Source organism: Syngnathoides biaculeatus, chromosome 10, assembly GCF_019802595.1.
Source record: "Syngnathoides biaculeatus isolate LvHL_M chromosome 10, ASM1980259v1, whole genome shotgun sequence".
Taxonomy (NCBI): domain Eukaryota; kingdom Metazoa; phylum Chordata; class Actinopteri; order Syngnathiformes; family Syngnathidae; genus Syngnathoides; species Syngnathoides biaculeatus.
In genome coordinates, this window is record NC_084649.1 from 2,966,470 (window position 1) to 2,983,395 (window position 16,926).

At 41.4% G+C, this 16,926-nt stretch overlaps 1 protein-coding gene across 1 annotated transcript; it reads right to left on the minus strand.

Moving 5' to 3' along the window:
• Positions 1-3,375: 3,375 nt before the first annotated feature.
• ppp4r2b (protein phosphatase 4, regulatory subunit 2b) lies at positions 3,376-13,674 on the minus strand. Its single transcript, XM_061833182.1, has 9 exons — positions 13,511-13,674; positions 12,801-12,882; positions 12,445-12,615; positions 9,744-9,837; positions 9,632-9,669; positions 9,473-9,547; positions 9,229-9,375; positions 8,848-9,149; positions 3,376-4,771 (listed from the first exon to the last, which is right to left on the minus strand). Exons 1-9 carry the CDS (start codon positions 13,542-13,544, stop codon positions 4,407-4,409), a joined length of 1,308 nt encoding a protein of 435 aa, XP_061689166.1. The 5' UTR covers positions 13,545-13,674; the 3' UTR covers positions 3,376-4,406.
• Positions 13,675-16,926: the final 3,252 nt, after the last annotated feature.

A 16,926-nucleotide genomic window follows, 5' to 3' on the forward strand; every position in this document is an offset into this window, starting at 1 on the left:
CCCTGCTCCCAAACTTCTAGCCTTACTACCTTTCCACCTGCTCTCTTGGATGCACAGAATATCAACCTTTCTCCTAATCATCATGTCAACCAACTCCTGAGCTTTTCCTGTCATAGTCCCAACATTCAAAGTCCCTACACTCAGTTGTAGGCTCTGTGCATTCCTCTTTTTCTTCTGACGCTGGATCCGGTTTCCTCCTCTTCTTTGTCTTCGACCCACAGTAGCTGAATTTCCACCGACGCCCTGCAGGTTAGGAGTGCCGGGGGCGGGCGTTGTTAACCCGGGCCACGACCGATCCGGTATGGGATTCTTTAGATGAACGCTCATATTTGTTTGGCACAGTTTTTACGCCGGATGCCCTTCCTGACGCAACCCTCTGCATTTATCCGGGCTTGGGACCGGCCTACAGATTGCACGGGTTTGTGCCCCCATAGGGCTGCATTCATAGCATCATCAATATGCTTAGAAATTGTCATGATCCTGCCGCTCCAGCACGAGCTGTGCGGGTGCCCGCGTGGGTGCCCGCGCACGTGCGCTGATTGAGGCGCACACCTGCGTCTCATGCGGGCTGATTAGTCTGTGTATTCATATCACCCCGATGACGAGTGGTGGGCGCCAGTTCGTTTCGCTACATGTCCCATTTGTGTGCTCCGGTATCCCTGATTCTCCTTGAACTACCTGGCATCGTCCGAGTCCTGCATTTCGGTCCTACTCTCGTTCCGATGGGACGTGACAGAAATGACCAAAAGACCACAAAATGGTATTTAGTTTTTCACCACTGTGGAGCTCCATAAAGGTCACGGAAAAGCAATAACGAATCAGTAAATTACTGAAAATTAACACTAAGATTAGAAAGTGATACCGTGCTCTTAACTTTAAAGTTTGTATACACCCTTTTTGAGGCAACGCCTGCAATCAGCTCTGCAAGTCAAAATGAGATTTTAGCCTGATGAAAAGCCCAATGAACAGCAATATAGAGGGCGAAAACTGAATACTAGAAATTCTTGATAGCTATAAAGTGATGTGGCAGACTGGAGCTAACCCCTGAGCCATGATTTTCACGTGTGGACAACACCATCAGTGATTTCATCTTTCTCAGTAAACTTTAATTATTACCATTGTCAGTGGTAACCCTTTTCAATGGCCATTGTGTTTTTGTCCACGTGCTTCGCAGGAGGACGAGGAGGATTGATCTCTGTGGTTACTGAAGAGGTGCGAGAAATGCATTTGTAACCTCAACTCAACACTCACAAAACCCAACCTGCTGAATGGCATCGAGACAGTGAAGAAAAGTGTTTCTCAACTCCTTTCAACTCACAGGCCGCATGCTTTACTTTAAAGCCTTGTCTGGCAGCCACAAGCGTAGGGGAGTGGGGAGTTCATCATGTGGGGTGAAGTGGATAGAACTGAAAGAGTGCACTATGTCTTGATGGTGCTTTTTCAGGATTTTCAAGGAAAGTTTTATTTGGAGGCATAGTGAATGTCACAATACTGCAGGACTGCATTCTGATTAGAGACCATGTTTTGTCTGACTTGGAAACTATACAGCGCCCTCTAACGGATGATACAAAGATTGACCCCACTGAGACAAAAATACCTAAACCTGTGTCATCTAACCACTGAAATGCACTTGCTTCTACCTATGAGAGCAACTCTTACTGTGTACTTAAACTGAACGAAAAAACTGAAATTATCATTACGGTTCTTTTAATCCTGTCGCTGTAACCAAAGCCCAAGTTTGCGTGTCAATATGATTAAGCACTCAAGATAGGGTTACCTGGGTCCATTTTTAAAAGTTTTAGGATTTGTATCCCCAGAGAAAGACCACTTGTTCTAAGTACAGTAAAGTCTTAAATCCCTCAGAGTCTAAGAGCATTTTTCACTTTATTGGACAAAGGAAAATTACATTGCATATTTGAATCCTCACCAGTCTGAAGGGGTTTCATTTGCAGTGGTTTTCTGTAGAGCTTTTATCTGTCTGAACTCTGAGGTGAGACAATCTACAGTTCCATGAAAAAGTATTGCCCCCCCCTTTCTCATTCTTCTATGCAGTATTTTCACTTTCACCACACCATCAAACAAATGCAAACACAGTATTAGACACCTGTAACTACATGAACTTAAAATGTTGTTTTTAAGTGATTTATTAAAAAATAATAATAATTCAAAGTTCCCTAAACCTAGTATTTGTTTGGGGCTGTCCTCAGCAGTAACAACTGAATTCAAGTTTTCTATAGCTGATCTGAGCAGAATTGTTAGAATTCAGTAAAAACCTAGGGTCTTTCGAGCATGAACAGCCATTTTAAGGTCATGGAAGTGCATTTCAATCGTATTCAAATCTGACTGCACTGCTCCAAATATTCATTTTAAGGCATACAGAAATGGACTTGATGTATTTTGAATCATTATCCTGCTCCAGAACATAAGTGCACTCCAGCTACAGCTCACAAGCCCATTTTCTGTTAAAGAGCATAATTTATGATCCCGGAAATCACACCAAATTGTCCAGGTCCTGAAAGAGAATGCAAGTCTATCATACTACCACCACCACATCACTGTTGGTGTGATGTTCCTTTTCTGAAATGTTGTGCTACATTTACACCAGATGTAATGGAGACATACACCTTCAAAAAAATTTCAACTTTTAACTCACTAGACTACATAATATTCTCCCAAGTCTTTTTTTTTTTTTTTGCCAAAAGTAAGACAAGCCTTTCTTCTTTGGTCAGCAGTGGATTTCATCTAGGAACTCTGCAATGGGTGCAATTTTTGCCCAGTCTCTTCCTTATTGTTTTGTCATGAACAAAGGCTTTAACTTAGGGAAGGGAACCCTGCAGTTATTTAGAAGCTGTTCAGAGCTCGTTTGTGGCCTCCTGAATGAATCATTGGTGTTATCTTGGAGTCATTATAGGCAGGCGATTGCTGGGAAGGATTCCACCAGTCCATATTTTCTCCAAGTGAGGATAATGGCTATGGCTGTACACATTTTATGTGTACAGTCGATATACAGTATATTAAATATATTTCAACCCAGACTACAAACAAGTTCTCCCATTCAATGTGACAGTCTCAAACATAAAACTTGCTCTGTTCAGTGTGCGAGAAGATGAAAGAGTTGCTGTAGGATGACCCATATCTGCTTCCCCATGACACCTACCCCTAGTACACATACAACTCCTTGCAGAGGAACATCATGATGCTGGAGCAACGCCACAACTCACCGAACCTGTCTCTGTTCATTTTTCTTCTTTCCCAAGCTCGAGGGTCATCAAGAGGACCCGGCTTAAAGATGTGTACAACATGAAGAGGGGTTCTATTTGACTATGACCTCTAGGCAATGCCCAAAATGACATAAGTTCAACGAACACACAGGAAAAAACGTTAACATTTATTGCTGGTTCTGAATACCCCATTTGAAACCAAAAGCATTCAGCGTATACAGTACACAGAAATTATACAATTATATATGGTTTCACAAAGGCAGTGAACACATAGTGTATTACAATCTACAAAAATCTAATTTACAGAAATTTAAAATCCTAAATATCAAAAGGTATGGCTGCAGAAATAGGTGGAGAACTGCAACCAGAGACTGATCTGAACTCAGTCCGTAAAACAAAAGTGACATCACAATACGAAGAAAGCGGACGTCATCTTTGTACTAACAGCTGGTTTTAGAAACTACAACCGGGAGACAAAAACTCCAAAAACCAAGAGAACTGAAATGATCTTATAAATAATGGTGACTTTATGCATCCACAATATGCTGTAATACACCTCTACATTGTAGTATGTGATAGTATAGTCCTGTTGGATTGGTAGTGTATCATGCAAAAACGAGGTTTCAAACATGGGATACATCATGGAGAGCTCCATCTTTGTGAAAGGGGCGAAGTGAAATTAAAAAAAAAATCTTTGCTTAATGCAGCCTGCTGGCCAAACAGGAGAATGGTGGTTATGGGAATGGGCTCAGGTCAATGAACAACTCCAGCACGTTCAAAGTGTATTTCAGAAAGAAAAACACAGCTGGCAATCACTGACGCCTATAGTCTGGTGCATGTGCCCAATGAGCTTCAAGGAGACACAGCATACCAATCCTTTCTTCAATGGAATGAGTGGCATTAAAAAAAGAAAAAAAAAGACAAAATGACCATTTGCAGCCCACCAAAAATTCTGAAACTCACAAAAATTCCATCTGTGAAAGAAGGCTGAAAAAAAAAAGTAAGTAAAATGTTCAGACTAAATGATTGCTCACATCAGTGCCAGGTAGCCATTTTGGAGGGGCATCCAAAAGTGGATGAGGTGTTTGTGTATGAGGTGAAGTTATCCCCATTCCAGTGACAGTCAAGCTGGATTTAAGAACAAGCTGGTTTGTGGTGTCATGTGACAGAGTAGGGGCTTTCAGTCTAGTCCTGTTCCATAGGCTCATCTGTGGTGCTCATATCCACACTGGAACTTTCCATCGGGGCCTCTGTAGTTGGCTCATTCATACTACTGGATGGAGTCGGTGAGACGTCTTCTCGGCCCACTTCTATACTCTCGTCTATGCTACAACTGCTACTACTACTACTGCTGCTGCTGCTGACTGGGTCACAATGACCCTCTTCACTGTCTGCACTGTTCTCTGGGCTTGCAACACAAGCAGGTGACGGGTGCGCTGTCTGATCCATGTCACTGGCATCATGCTGCGATCCGCAGAGCACCTTTTCGGCCTGCTCTTCATCTAGGCCTGAGTCTGGACATGCTTCAGACTGAGTGCTGCTTGTTGGCTCTGTAACACAGTGGGACAATATGAAACAGGCAATTTAAAAAAAAAAAATTAAAATGAGGAAAAAAATATTTACGTTAAAAAATAACAATAGCAGGTTAAAAAAAAAAGTGACCATCCTGTGCCAGCCCTGATTTTGACTTTATTATACCAGATTTAATATCATTATACGCACAATTCCCCAGAAAGACTACAAACAACAACTTCCAAGATAATCGTGGCGAAGTCCCAATCACATAAGAGTTGTGTTCAAAATACCAGTCCACATCACTAGCAAGATCACAAACTGTTTTTGACCGAATTTCAACTTGTACACAGCAAGTACGTTCCTAGGCTTAGTAAAGGTATACAAAACTAACAGATCTACACTTCTGATTCTGTGAAACTGTAATGTTTACAAAAAAGGGGCATGTTAAAAAAAAAAAAAAACAGCAGTGCCAAGTTTAATTAGGGAGGTCATTGATATTGTGGAGGGGGGGGTGTTAAACAGAAACAGATAACTGTTCATTCAAGACACTTATGAAGAAGAGCATTCTTTAATTAAGAAACTAGTAAAAGAGGGGAAACCCAAGAGTGCAGAAAATCCTAGGCTGCTCAAATGATGACCGCTTTAAAAAGGCAGCCAAAATCAGAAAGATGAGGAAGAAAACGAAAAATGACTCTTCGAATGGATCTGAAAATAACCTAAATGGCATAGGCTCAGCCAATGATCAGCTCTAGAAGAATCAAAGATCTAAGCTTGCCTGTGAGTACTATGACAAATCAGACAACATCTATGTGAAGCCAGGCTGCAGTTACAATTTGCCAAAGAACATATTGACTGGCCCAAATAGAAATGCCGTAATATTTTGGACTGATGAGGGTGAGATTGTTCTTTTTGGATCCAAGGCTAAAGTTTGTCAGACATCCTGCAAACGCTGAATTCAAGGGACAGTACAGAGTAAAGAATGGTGGTGCAAGCATCATTGTAAGGGGATTCTTCTCATACTATGGTGTTGGTCCTATTCATCGCATACCAGGGTTCATGGATCAGTTTGAGTACATCAGAATGTTGCAAGAAGTCGTGTTGCAGTATGGTGAAGAGGAAATGCCCTTGAAATGGCTGTTTCAACTAGACAATGACCCTATACACACCAGCAAGCAAGAAAAATCCTGGTTCCAGACAAATAGAATTGAAGTAACGGAGTGGGCAGCACAGTCCCCAGACCTTAATCCCATCGAAAACTTGTGGGTTGACATAAAAAAAAATGATGCTCATGAGGTAAAAACCACAAAAAAGAAAAATCCCTCTGTGTAAGCTTAACACAATGTGGGACATTAACACACTTAGCGCTTACCTGTTCTAAGTAAAGACTTTACATCTTGGACAACTCTTATAAGGAATAGTTCCTATAAACAGAAATGTCTCTCGTTGCTATGTTGTTCCTTGTTCTGAATGAATGTCGTACCAGGGCAGCACGGACTGCCAGAGAAAAATTCCTTGTGTGTTTTTAAACACTTGGCCAATAAAGCTGGTTCTGAAATCCATAGGAATTGTGGAATGTGCTACAATTGTCCTAGGCTGCGAATACCTGTTGACCGGTGCCAGAAGTTGGTCGACTCCACGGACCGCAGAAGTGAAGCAGCCATCAGGAACCGTTGTTATGCAACTATATATTAGTTCTTTATTCTAAGGAAAGTTGAACCTTAAAGCATTTCTTAGTTTATACATTACTTTTTGTTTGTAAAGAAAGATAAACTGCTATTTTTTTGTTTATTGAATTGGGCTCCAGAACTCCCACAACACCTGTGAAGATAAGCAGCTCAGAAAACGGATGGATGTAACATATCAAATTAAATTACTTTTTCCAATTTGCTTGTTTGTAGTAGAATATGCAGTGTCCTCAAATCATTTGTGTTCATTAATTTAATTGAGGCTTTTTTTAAAGTTTATTTGCCTTTTTAAACACGATCACGTGATTTTAAGGTGATCAAAATCGGGTGGAAAAGATTTGTTTTTTATCAATTTTTTGTTTTTTTACATTTTAATGGTTTCTTGCCAGAGAAGTGGGGCTCCATGTTCCTAGAGTCATCTTCTGTAGCCGGGGATATTACCGCAAAGGCCCTGACCTTCATCCGCCACCCAGCTCACACTGCATACGACCCCTTTGGCCTCTCTCATGCTCTTTCCCTTTGTAGAAAGCCGCGGCAGGGCTGTCCCGGTACTGAGGGTGGTCAATCACGGGCGCCTCCGAACCCCACTCCCGGGTGACCTCAGTTCGCTGAAGTTCACTGACCATGGTTGTCAAGCGATCAAGTGTTAATGGATCCTCCTTCTCTGTCTCAGACACTCACATAAGAAAAATGTACAGGTGTGGTCAGTCATGCCCGCAGATATAAAGTTACACGTGTGGTCCACAAGTCATGCCCACAGATATAAAGTTGCGGGTGTATGTTCTGTTTGTACCCCTTTAAGAGCGCGGGGGGAGGGGAGGGTCTCAGGTAAACTAGAAGTAGAAGTAGGCTGAGCAGCAGCTTGTTGTTAGAGACTGCTTACTTCCGTGCTTAAAAAAAAAAAAAGACGCCAGGCTGTGGTTCATTGCACTGGATTGGTTTGCCTGTGCGCCAAGTGTGCGACAAGTGCGCAATTATGCAGTGGCGCAGCTTAGAGAGAACATTGGTCAAGACAACAAAAAAAAGCGACATATTTCGATATCTATGTATTTCTACTCGTAACAAATTTTACATGCATGACTTTTCGTGCTCGACTACGCAGATTTGCAAGTTCGATGGCGAGCGGGCGCGTACACGCCCGTCAAATCACAGTGCCTGTCTCAACACTTGTCCGCTTCTTTCTTTTCAGTACAAAAGAGCCACACTGCTAGCATCAAACTATGTAAAGTAGGCAACCTGAACGCATTCTGTACTGTATAAGACACTTTGCATGAAGGCGATTGACAAACCTTCTGCAAACTGCACTGAAGTCGGCGCGCTCGTCCGGCAGCGGGGCTTGGGAACCGGCACACCATTGCAATCGCCCACCTTAAGTACCAGGGGCAGCCAGTGGGCCCAGCAGCATTTCAGCAAAAACCCTTATAGCGTCTTGACTTCAGTCCTCAAACCTAAGCGAAGGTTGCCTGTCTCTTTATAAGAAGATTCTCGACCAGAAGGGGGGGGGGGAGCACCAACAACAACCCGTAACTGTTTTTCACTCACAAAAAGACACCTGCACCAAGGAGACTACAGCAGAGCCGCACCAACCAGCCAGAGGAAGTGTAAAATATGCCCAACTCGCTATTGATAAATTTCTTGTTCAACATCATTGATTAGAAATAAAAAAGATTTTAATGATCAAACTATAATTTTTTTTTTTTTTTATAGGAAAATGCCTATGCCCGGTCTGGATAAAGCGAAAGAAAATGGATGGAGAAACATTTAAATATTTATTTCTCAAATAAATGTTTTGGCCACAAACAGGTTTTGATCTTTGGTTTCAGCCTAGAATACAGCAGTGTACTTTCTCTGTAATCTACAAAGGTTCAAACTGAGTGTTTAAGAGAGAGAAATGTGAGAATGGTATTACCCATCTTAAGAAAATTGGATAAAGTTTGGTTAGAGGTTTACCAGTCTTTATACATATGAGCTGAAAAAACACTACGAAAAACTACATGAAAAAAACTGTAAAACAAAACGAAAAAAATGCACTGTGAATTTAAAAAAAAATCTTGTAAATGAAAAAAAAAATTGAAAACAAAAAAAAGGAAAAAAAATTCTGTAAACAAAAAAAATATTTGAAAAAAAAAAAAATACTACACATAACGCGGGGATTTTTTTTTGGAACATAACCACTGCGTTAAATGACGGAACACTGTGCATGCACTTAATAAATGCTCCCCAGGGGAAACTTTCAATTGAGAAATGCAAGTGAGAATTTTGGCGGTAGAGGTCCTCCCTTTGAGTTTGACCGATTTTCGGTGAATTTTAAGGACTTTTAGGGGCCCCTAAATGGACGCTCAGAAATTTAGGGTTTTTTTAAGGGACTTTTAAGGCTACGTATGAACACTGTATCACCAAGTACCAAGTCAAAAATCAACACAAACCTTGGTCTTCAAGAGCTGTAGCACTGCAAGAGGCCTCATCCTTGAAACTGACTCTCTCTTCTTCCTCTTGAACAATGGCTTCTGCTTCTTTTGAGAGGCAAGTGGCATTTAAAGGCTTTGGCGTTTCTACTTCCTGCTCTTCTCCCTCCTCCTCTTCATCCTCTTCATCTTTCTCCTCCTCTTCATCTTTGCCAAACTTAAGTCTCTTCACCTCCTGCTGCTCCGATTCCATGTCCTCTTCTGTGTCTGAGTGTTTGTTCTTTATCGAGCTCCCCAGGCTATCTCCCGAGGCTGAAACCTCACTGAAAAAAAAAGGTCATTGAGAGTTTATTCTTTCCAACCTAGGAGCAAGGAGAATGTATTCCACACATTCCAACATACCTTCCGGATACATCTTTAACACCTTCTTGGTCTGTTTTAAGGTCTTCATTTTCAGTGCTGTCAGGTAGTCCATTAGCTGCAAGGGTGTTGGCTAGAGATAATTTTGGTCGATTGAGTGGTCGTGGAGTTCCTGGACCATTAACTTTTCTAAAAAAAAAAAAAAAAACAAAAAGACAAAAATACAATCCCATCGACATGTTATTATGCTAAAACAGTGGTAATTAGAATTGACTCAAAGCACAACCTCTCTGTGAAGGAAGAAGAGTTTCCCGGAAGCATTACTCCATTCATTCTCTTGACAGCGCTGCATCCATTTTTCCTGCAATTAGAAGGGCAACGCTGAATTCAACACAAGGTTATGTTTCATAAACTTTTTATTAGCCATTTTGATGAGTTTCCTTACTCTGACGTTGGATGAACACAGCTCACCACCATTACGTTCTAGATGAAAATAAAGTCAGTCTGATCCAGTTTCCAATTGAGAAGCGAAAATATTTTATGTGCCAATCACTGACCTTTTCCACACCTCGAAGAAATTTGTCTGTCCCTGTATAGTTCTTCTTGGGTTCTGTAAGTAACTCACATAAGCGCTGTATAGTGAAGGGAATTCTATAAGGAGAAAAAGAGCAGATGACAACCTTCCAGTGGACTTCTTGAGTCATTAGTACAAACGCACATCATATAGTGTAAGCCAGCAGTACTTATATATCCTAAATCCTAAAAGGGGAGCAGAAACATTTTTCAAAAGAAAATGTCCTTTTCAATCTGAAATAAAATACAATTTCAATTTATAATAATCAAAGAGGTAAAACAAAACATGAGCTGTCATGAATCCTAAAAACATCAAGAGGTGTTAAAAAACTGTTCCTTTGGGATAGGAAAAAAAACAAGAAAGAGGGAACCATACACTAGGGATTCACCCTTGGTGTGTGTTTCTGTGCTTCATTTTATAAGAATCCAATACAAAACAACTAAATGAAGCCAAATACAGGTATACTTCTATACTGAAAGACAAAAATAATCTAGTGTGCCCTTGCCCATTCACGGTTCACTGTTCAGGGGCCCCGCAAATTCACAGATTTTGGTCTCCATTTTTTTCCCCATCGTAAAAATCTTAAATTCTCTTTAAGAATGAGATGAGACGGCATATTAGACATGGCACCTTACGATGTGGTGCACCTCATATGCACACGGAGTTCCAACATTTTCAAATGTTGTTCTGTAACTTGTCCACCAAAGTACACAAACACAATGGCTATACTGTTCACCTGCATGGCAGCATGTGTTTTAGCGTGTATGTACGCTACCACATGTAGTGAAGAAAGTAAGTATTTGAACACCCTGCTATATTGCAAATTCTCCATCTTAGAAATCATGGAAGGGCCTGAAATTTTCATCATCGGTACGTTTACAGTGAGAGAGATAATCTAAAAAGAAAAATCCACAAATCACAATGTATGATTTTTTTTAACGATTTATTTGTGTGATACAGCTGAAAATAAGTATTTGAACACCTGAGAAAACCAATTTTAATATTTGGTACAGTAGCTCCTGTTTGCAATTACAGAGGTTAAACTTTTCCTGTAGTTGTCCACCAGATTTGCACACATTACAGGATGGATTTTGGCCCACTCTTCCACACAGATCTTCTCTAGATCAGACAGGTTTCTGGGCTGTCGCAGGGAAACCCAGAGTTTCAGCTCCCTCCAAAGATTTTCTATTGGGTTTAGGTCTAGAGACTGGCTAGGGCACGCCAGAACCTTGATATGCTTCTTACGGAGCCACTCCTTGGTTTTCCTGGCTGTGTGCTTCGGATCATTGTCATCTTGAAAGACCTAGCCACAACCCATCTTCAATGCTCTGAATGAGGGAAAGAGGTTGTTCCCCAAAATCTCACAATACATGGCTGCGGTCATCCTCTCCTTAATACAGTGCAGTCATCCTGTCCCATGTGCAGAAAAACACCCCCAAAGCATGATGCTACCACTCCCATGCTTCGCAGAAGGGGTGGAAGTCATCATTCGTCTTCCTCCAAAAAGGTTTAGTGGAATTATGACCAAAAAGTTCCATTTTGGTCTCATCTGAGCACAAAACATTCTCCCACGACTCCTCTGTATCATCCAAATACTCATTGGCAAACTTAAGATGGGCCTTGACATGTGCTGGTTTAAGCAGGGGAACTTTCCGTGCCATGCATGATTTCAAACCGTGACGTCTTAGTGTATCACCTTGGAAATAGTGGTCCCAGCTCTTTCCGGGTCATTGACGAAGTCCTGTCATGTCATCCTGGGCTGATTCCTCACCTTTCTAATGATCATTTAGACCCCTCGCGGTGATATCTTCATGGGGCTCCACTCCGATTTAGATTCACCGCGTCACTCTGCCCGAAGAACCATCCGGATACTTAACATTAATTACAGACACAGGTTCAAATCTGTATGAAAGTATTCCTCAGTCTTCCCGATCAAACGATACTGCTATTTCTTCATCAGATAAGGATAAATCATAATGCATATTGGTGTCCCATGTAATCCAGCGTTTGGAATGGCACGGTACACGTGACAAACGCCCACGTATATCATGTGACTCAAGAAAAAAGGGAGCGCCCCTGAAAATTCGTAATTGTCCACAAAAATCTTTTCAAAACACTATTAAATGAGAGAGGATTTAGCATCACATTATCAAAATAGGGTACATATTACATGACTTATTGGATACAGTATTCATGCAAAGCACTGGATTTCTCCTTTAAACGTGAACTTTGCATGTATAACACTGACTAGTCATTTAAAAGGCATAACGCTACAGTTCTTAATATAGAAAATAAAAACCATTCTAAATATAATTGATTTATGAATGTTAAATTTATCTTGAAAGTGAACCAAAGCTACAAATAAATAAATATTAAAAAAGCAACAAGCATCACATTACAGCTTTTTGTCGAATTTCAAGGTAATTCTAATAGCCACCCGTTTTTAAATTCTGGCAAAAACAGATTTCATTGTGTGAATAACATGTATATAGCCCACATGGCAACTTACAAGTTGCACAATGAATTAAGACGAATATGTCACAACAAATAAGACAGCCTTCAATTGTGAACATGTGTAGTGCAATATTTAAATCTCAACATTTGTGTAGTTGTTAATACAGGTGCAAGGCTGTGTCTATTAACGTTTCAACCATCCTCAAATCATTATTTAAATGCCTACCTACCCATTATATCCTTCGACAATCTTCAGGATTCTCTCTTTCATATCTTCATAGGAAACTGACTCCACATTGGAATTGGCAGGGCCTCTTTGCTCAGGAGCCGTTGCTCTGAAATCATCCATTACCTTTTCCAATTTAAAAAGAAAGTAGGTCTTAAACTGAGACCATTGGACCCTAGAGTGAAGGTAAAATAGCAGATTTAGACAAACATGCCAAAGTAAAATAAACCCTTTGAATTACAGGAATAATTATATGAGAACATCAGACCGTATAGGATATGTAAAATGATAATTTTGGACACACATGCCAAAGTATAATAAGCATTTTGCATTAAAGTGATGATTATAATATTCCTTTACATGGTTTCTCCAGTCTTGGCAATATGACATAAAAACTGCTCCAGTACAGGACATGGCTCCCTTTTTGTTTTCTTCTCGAAGTCTAGAGAAAAGAGTGACAAATGATATTATCGTAAATGTACGTCACAAAACAGCTTGGGGAAATGCCCTTCAATAGCAGGCGAGAATTAACTTGTTACTAAACACCAATACGTAATAACGACAGCACAGTATTGTGTTGTTTTAGCAAGTTGATCGCAGCTGCTCGTGTGTCCAAATTCAACTGCTTCCTTTAATTGTGTTAATGTACATACAGTAGTAGATTAATGAATCATACAATCCAGCTAGCTAGCTGAAATTGACCGCTCATTAGCCGGCAAACGGTAGTCTCACAGTAGCCGTCGACGCTGTTGAATAACTTCATCTTGGCTTTTTCTTTGTATTATTTTGAAGCGAGCAACATTTCACAGACCAGATTAAAACATTCGATTTGACGTGTAAATGTAACAAATGATAACAGCGAGGTTTCCTGCTTAGTCGCCAGAGTGCAGACTATTTCCGTGGAAATAGCTTCAAATGTAAGCTAGTGACGAGTAGCAGCTAGCCGACAAAATTAGCCTGTCGGCTGTAATCACTTTGGCGTTCAACAATGTGAAAATCACACGAACACAATGTACACAGACCAGAAAGTACTGATGATTACAAAATAATGCTAAATCAACTGAACAAACCTCTGAGCGCCTCTTGAAGTGAATCAATTTCCATCACGCCGCTGCCCTTTCAGTCCACTGGATGTGCTCAGGAGACTGGCAGCTAGCTGCTAGTGCTAGTGCTAGTGCTAACATCAGTAGCAGGCAAGGCGAAGGAGGGAGCATATTAATATGGCGCCGTGAGGTCACTGCCTGTAAAGCACAAAGCGAAAGGCAACAGGACCCCCTCCCCAAACCCCATCACCAAAAAAGAAGAGTTCAGCCGTCCTCATATACGTTATAAAAGTAACTTATGCATCTATTAAGAATATAATTACATAATGTATAGACATTTACAAAACATGTTCAAAGATTAGAAATGACCTCATTACAAGGTGAAGTGTGTCTTCTGCTCATATTAAGTCATGAGTGTATAACTCAAGGTTAACTGATTGTTTGAAGCAGGCCAACTCATCAGTTAACCTTAAGTGAATCTTGCTGAAATGTTTACTAGAGACCAGGGCGTAGGAATGTGCCTGTTATTACCAGATAGATTTGGTTTAGTCATTATGATGCAGATATTTTGTGATGCTCTTTATTTTTCTTTCATACTTTTATGATTCGGATCCTTCTGATAGTATAAGAATGGTGCAAGTCCTCTGTATCTTTGCACTTGTGATCTGCTACAGCCATTGTCTGTCACTCATTTCTTCTTCTTTTCCTTTCGGCTTGTCCCGTTAGGGGTCGCCACAGCGTGTCATCTTTTGCCATCTTAGCCTATCTCCTGCATCTTCCTCTCTAACCCCAACTGCCCTCATGTCTTCCCTCACCACATCCATAAACCTTCTCTTTGGTCTTCCTCTCGCTCTTTTGCCTGGGAGCTCCATCCTCAGCATCCTTCTACCAATATACTCACTCTCTCGCCTCTAGACATGTCCAAACCATCGAAGTCTGCTCTCTCGAATCTTGTCTCCAAAACATCCAGCTTTGGCTGTCCCTCTAATGAGCTCATTTCTAATCCTATCCAACCTGGTCACTCCGAGCGAGAACCTCAACATCTTCATTTCTGCCACCTCCAGTTCAGCTTCCTGTTGTTTCTTCAGTGCCACCGTCTCTAATCCGTACATCATGGCCGGCCTCACCACTGTTTTGTAAACTTTGTCTGTTACTCATTTGTGCCCGGAATATTCTGTAAGTAAAAACTTCGAAGAAACTGTTCACCTTCTCCAGCCTGTATTTAGACAACCAACATTCTCACTACCCGAAATTAAACAAACGTGCGGAGGAAAAAGCGTCCTCCGACAATGGACAGCCAAAGTTGGATGTTTTGGAGACAAGGTTAGAGAGAGCAGACTTAGATGGTTGGGATATGTTCAAAGACAAGAGAGTGAGTATATTGGTAGAAGGGTGCTGAGGATGGAGCTGCCAGGCAAAAGAGTGAAAGGAAGACCAAAGAAAAGGTTGATGGATGTTGTGAGGGAGGAGATGAGGACAGTGGGTGTTAAAGAGGAAGATGCAAGAGATGAGCTTGGATGGAAAAAGATGACACACTGTGGCGACCCCTAAGAGGACAATCTGAAAGGAAAAGAAGATTGACAAAACATGTTCACTAAACTAATTGCATTTGGGACCCTCACTGTACGACTCATTTTCCTTTTCAACTCATCAATTTTACCCCATTTTAGAGTCATAGAGGTGCTGGAGCCTATCTCACCTTTGGTACACCCTGGAATGGACATAGACATAGACTCACAGCAAAAGACAATTTAGTCTTCAAATGTCCTAACTTGGGCAGGGAACTGGTGAGACCATCTGCTTCACAGTCCTGAGGACCAGGGTTGAAATCCCAGCTCTGCCTCTGTGGTGTTTGTATGTTCTCCCTCTGCCTGTGTGGGTTTTCTCCAGGCACTTCGGTTTCGTCCCATGTCCCAAAAACATGTGCCTGCATTGATTGTAGACTCTAAATTGCCCTTAGGTGTGTTTGTGAGTGCAAATAGTTGTTTCTATTTGCCCTACGATTACCCAGTTCAGGGTGTACCCTGCCTCCTGCCTGAAGATAGCAGGGATAGGGTCCACCAGTCACGCGACCCTTGTGAGGATGAGCAGCTCAGACAATGGATTTATGGATTACCTAACCTGCATGTTTTTGGACAGTGGTGGGGAGAGTATGTGAGGAAACCCCACACATGGCCAGGGAGACCATGCAAACAGAAAGGCCATAGTCTGAATTTAATACCACAACCTCTTAACTGTGAGACAGATGTGTTAACCAGTCATCCCATTCCACCTCACTGTTACCCCTTCATAACTGTGAAAGCAGTGCTCCAGCATCCTAGTGTCATCCTCCTTCGGACTCAATTTGTTCTTCTTTAATGCATAACACAGGTCAAAATGAGAATTGTGCTTCGCAATGATAGTAACAGGGGACAGGCGTTCTGCTGTGCATCGTGGCTGCCCGGGACTGGAAAAGAAAGTAAAACTAGAAAGAAACAAAATCAGGGACTAGCCAGTATCCCTTGTCAAACTGACTGTGGCCGCTTCATAGTACACCTCCTTCTGACAACCCACTGAAGAGGCTGGAGGGGAGAGGAGCATAAAAATGTGGTACAAATGAAGCCAATGCACATTCCGTGTGTATGAATAACCCTGTGATCAAACATTGAAGTTTCATCAAGGGATCAGTGCTGTGATGAATACTTGGCTGCTCCATGATTCTAGACTGAGAGCCACATTGATATGGACTATAAAGAGCCAAGCCTTTTTCCATATTTAAATTGGGCATAGTAAATGACCGGTAAGCACTTTTACCTCACAGTGCTGGAGAGTGGGGTTTAAATCCAGCCTCACCTGTTTGTATGTTCTCCCTGTGCTCGCATGGATTTTCTCTGGTTACTTCGGTTTCCCCCTACATCCCAAACACATGCATGGTAGTTTAATTGAAGACTCTAAAGTGCCCTTAGATGTTCATTATGGTTCGAATGGTTCATTTGTTTTTATGTGCCATGCGATTGGCTGGCCAACAGTTCACGGTGTATCCCATCTTCCCAAAGAGATGTCGGATCGGCTCCAGCACATGTGTGACCCTAGTGAGGATAAGCGGCTCTGAAGATAGATAGATGGATAGATAGATAGATAGATAGATAGATAGATAGATAGATAGATAGATACAGACTGGTGGTTTGCTACAGCATCACATTTTTTGGGGCTGATTTTATGCACCACATTGTTCGTTTGCTTTATTGTTTCAGGCTGGGAAGCTTCTGGATGAACACTCATTCTTGCACACCTGCCACCAATCCATAATCAATGGGGTTTAAAGAGCCTCCCAGACCAACAAACTGACACTAGATGATTTCTGCTTCCATCAGTGCTACTTTGTCCTCAACGTCTGTGCCTTTAACTTCATTTATGAGAAATGTTGGCTTTATTTTACTCCACCAGTACTTTGGAAAGGGTCT

What these genes read in the sequence shown, in the direction of transcription:
- ppp4r2b (XM_061833182.1), bottom strand. Translation starts at nt 13,544, where the DNA reads ATGGAAATTGATTCACTTCAAGAGGCGCTCAGAG. An exon ending in TGTGTTCATCCAACGTCAGA is followed by an intron (nt 9,548 to 9,631) that starts GTAAGGAAACTC and finishes TTCTAATTGCAG; the next exon opens with GAAAAATGGATGCAGCGCTG. An exon ending in TCTTCTTCCTTCACAGAGAG is followed by an intron (nt 9,376 to 9,472) that starts GTTGTGCTTTGA and finishes TTTTTTTTTTAG; the next exon opens with AAAAGTTAATGGTCCAGGAA.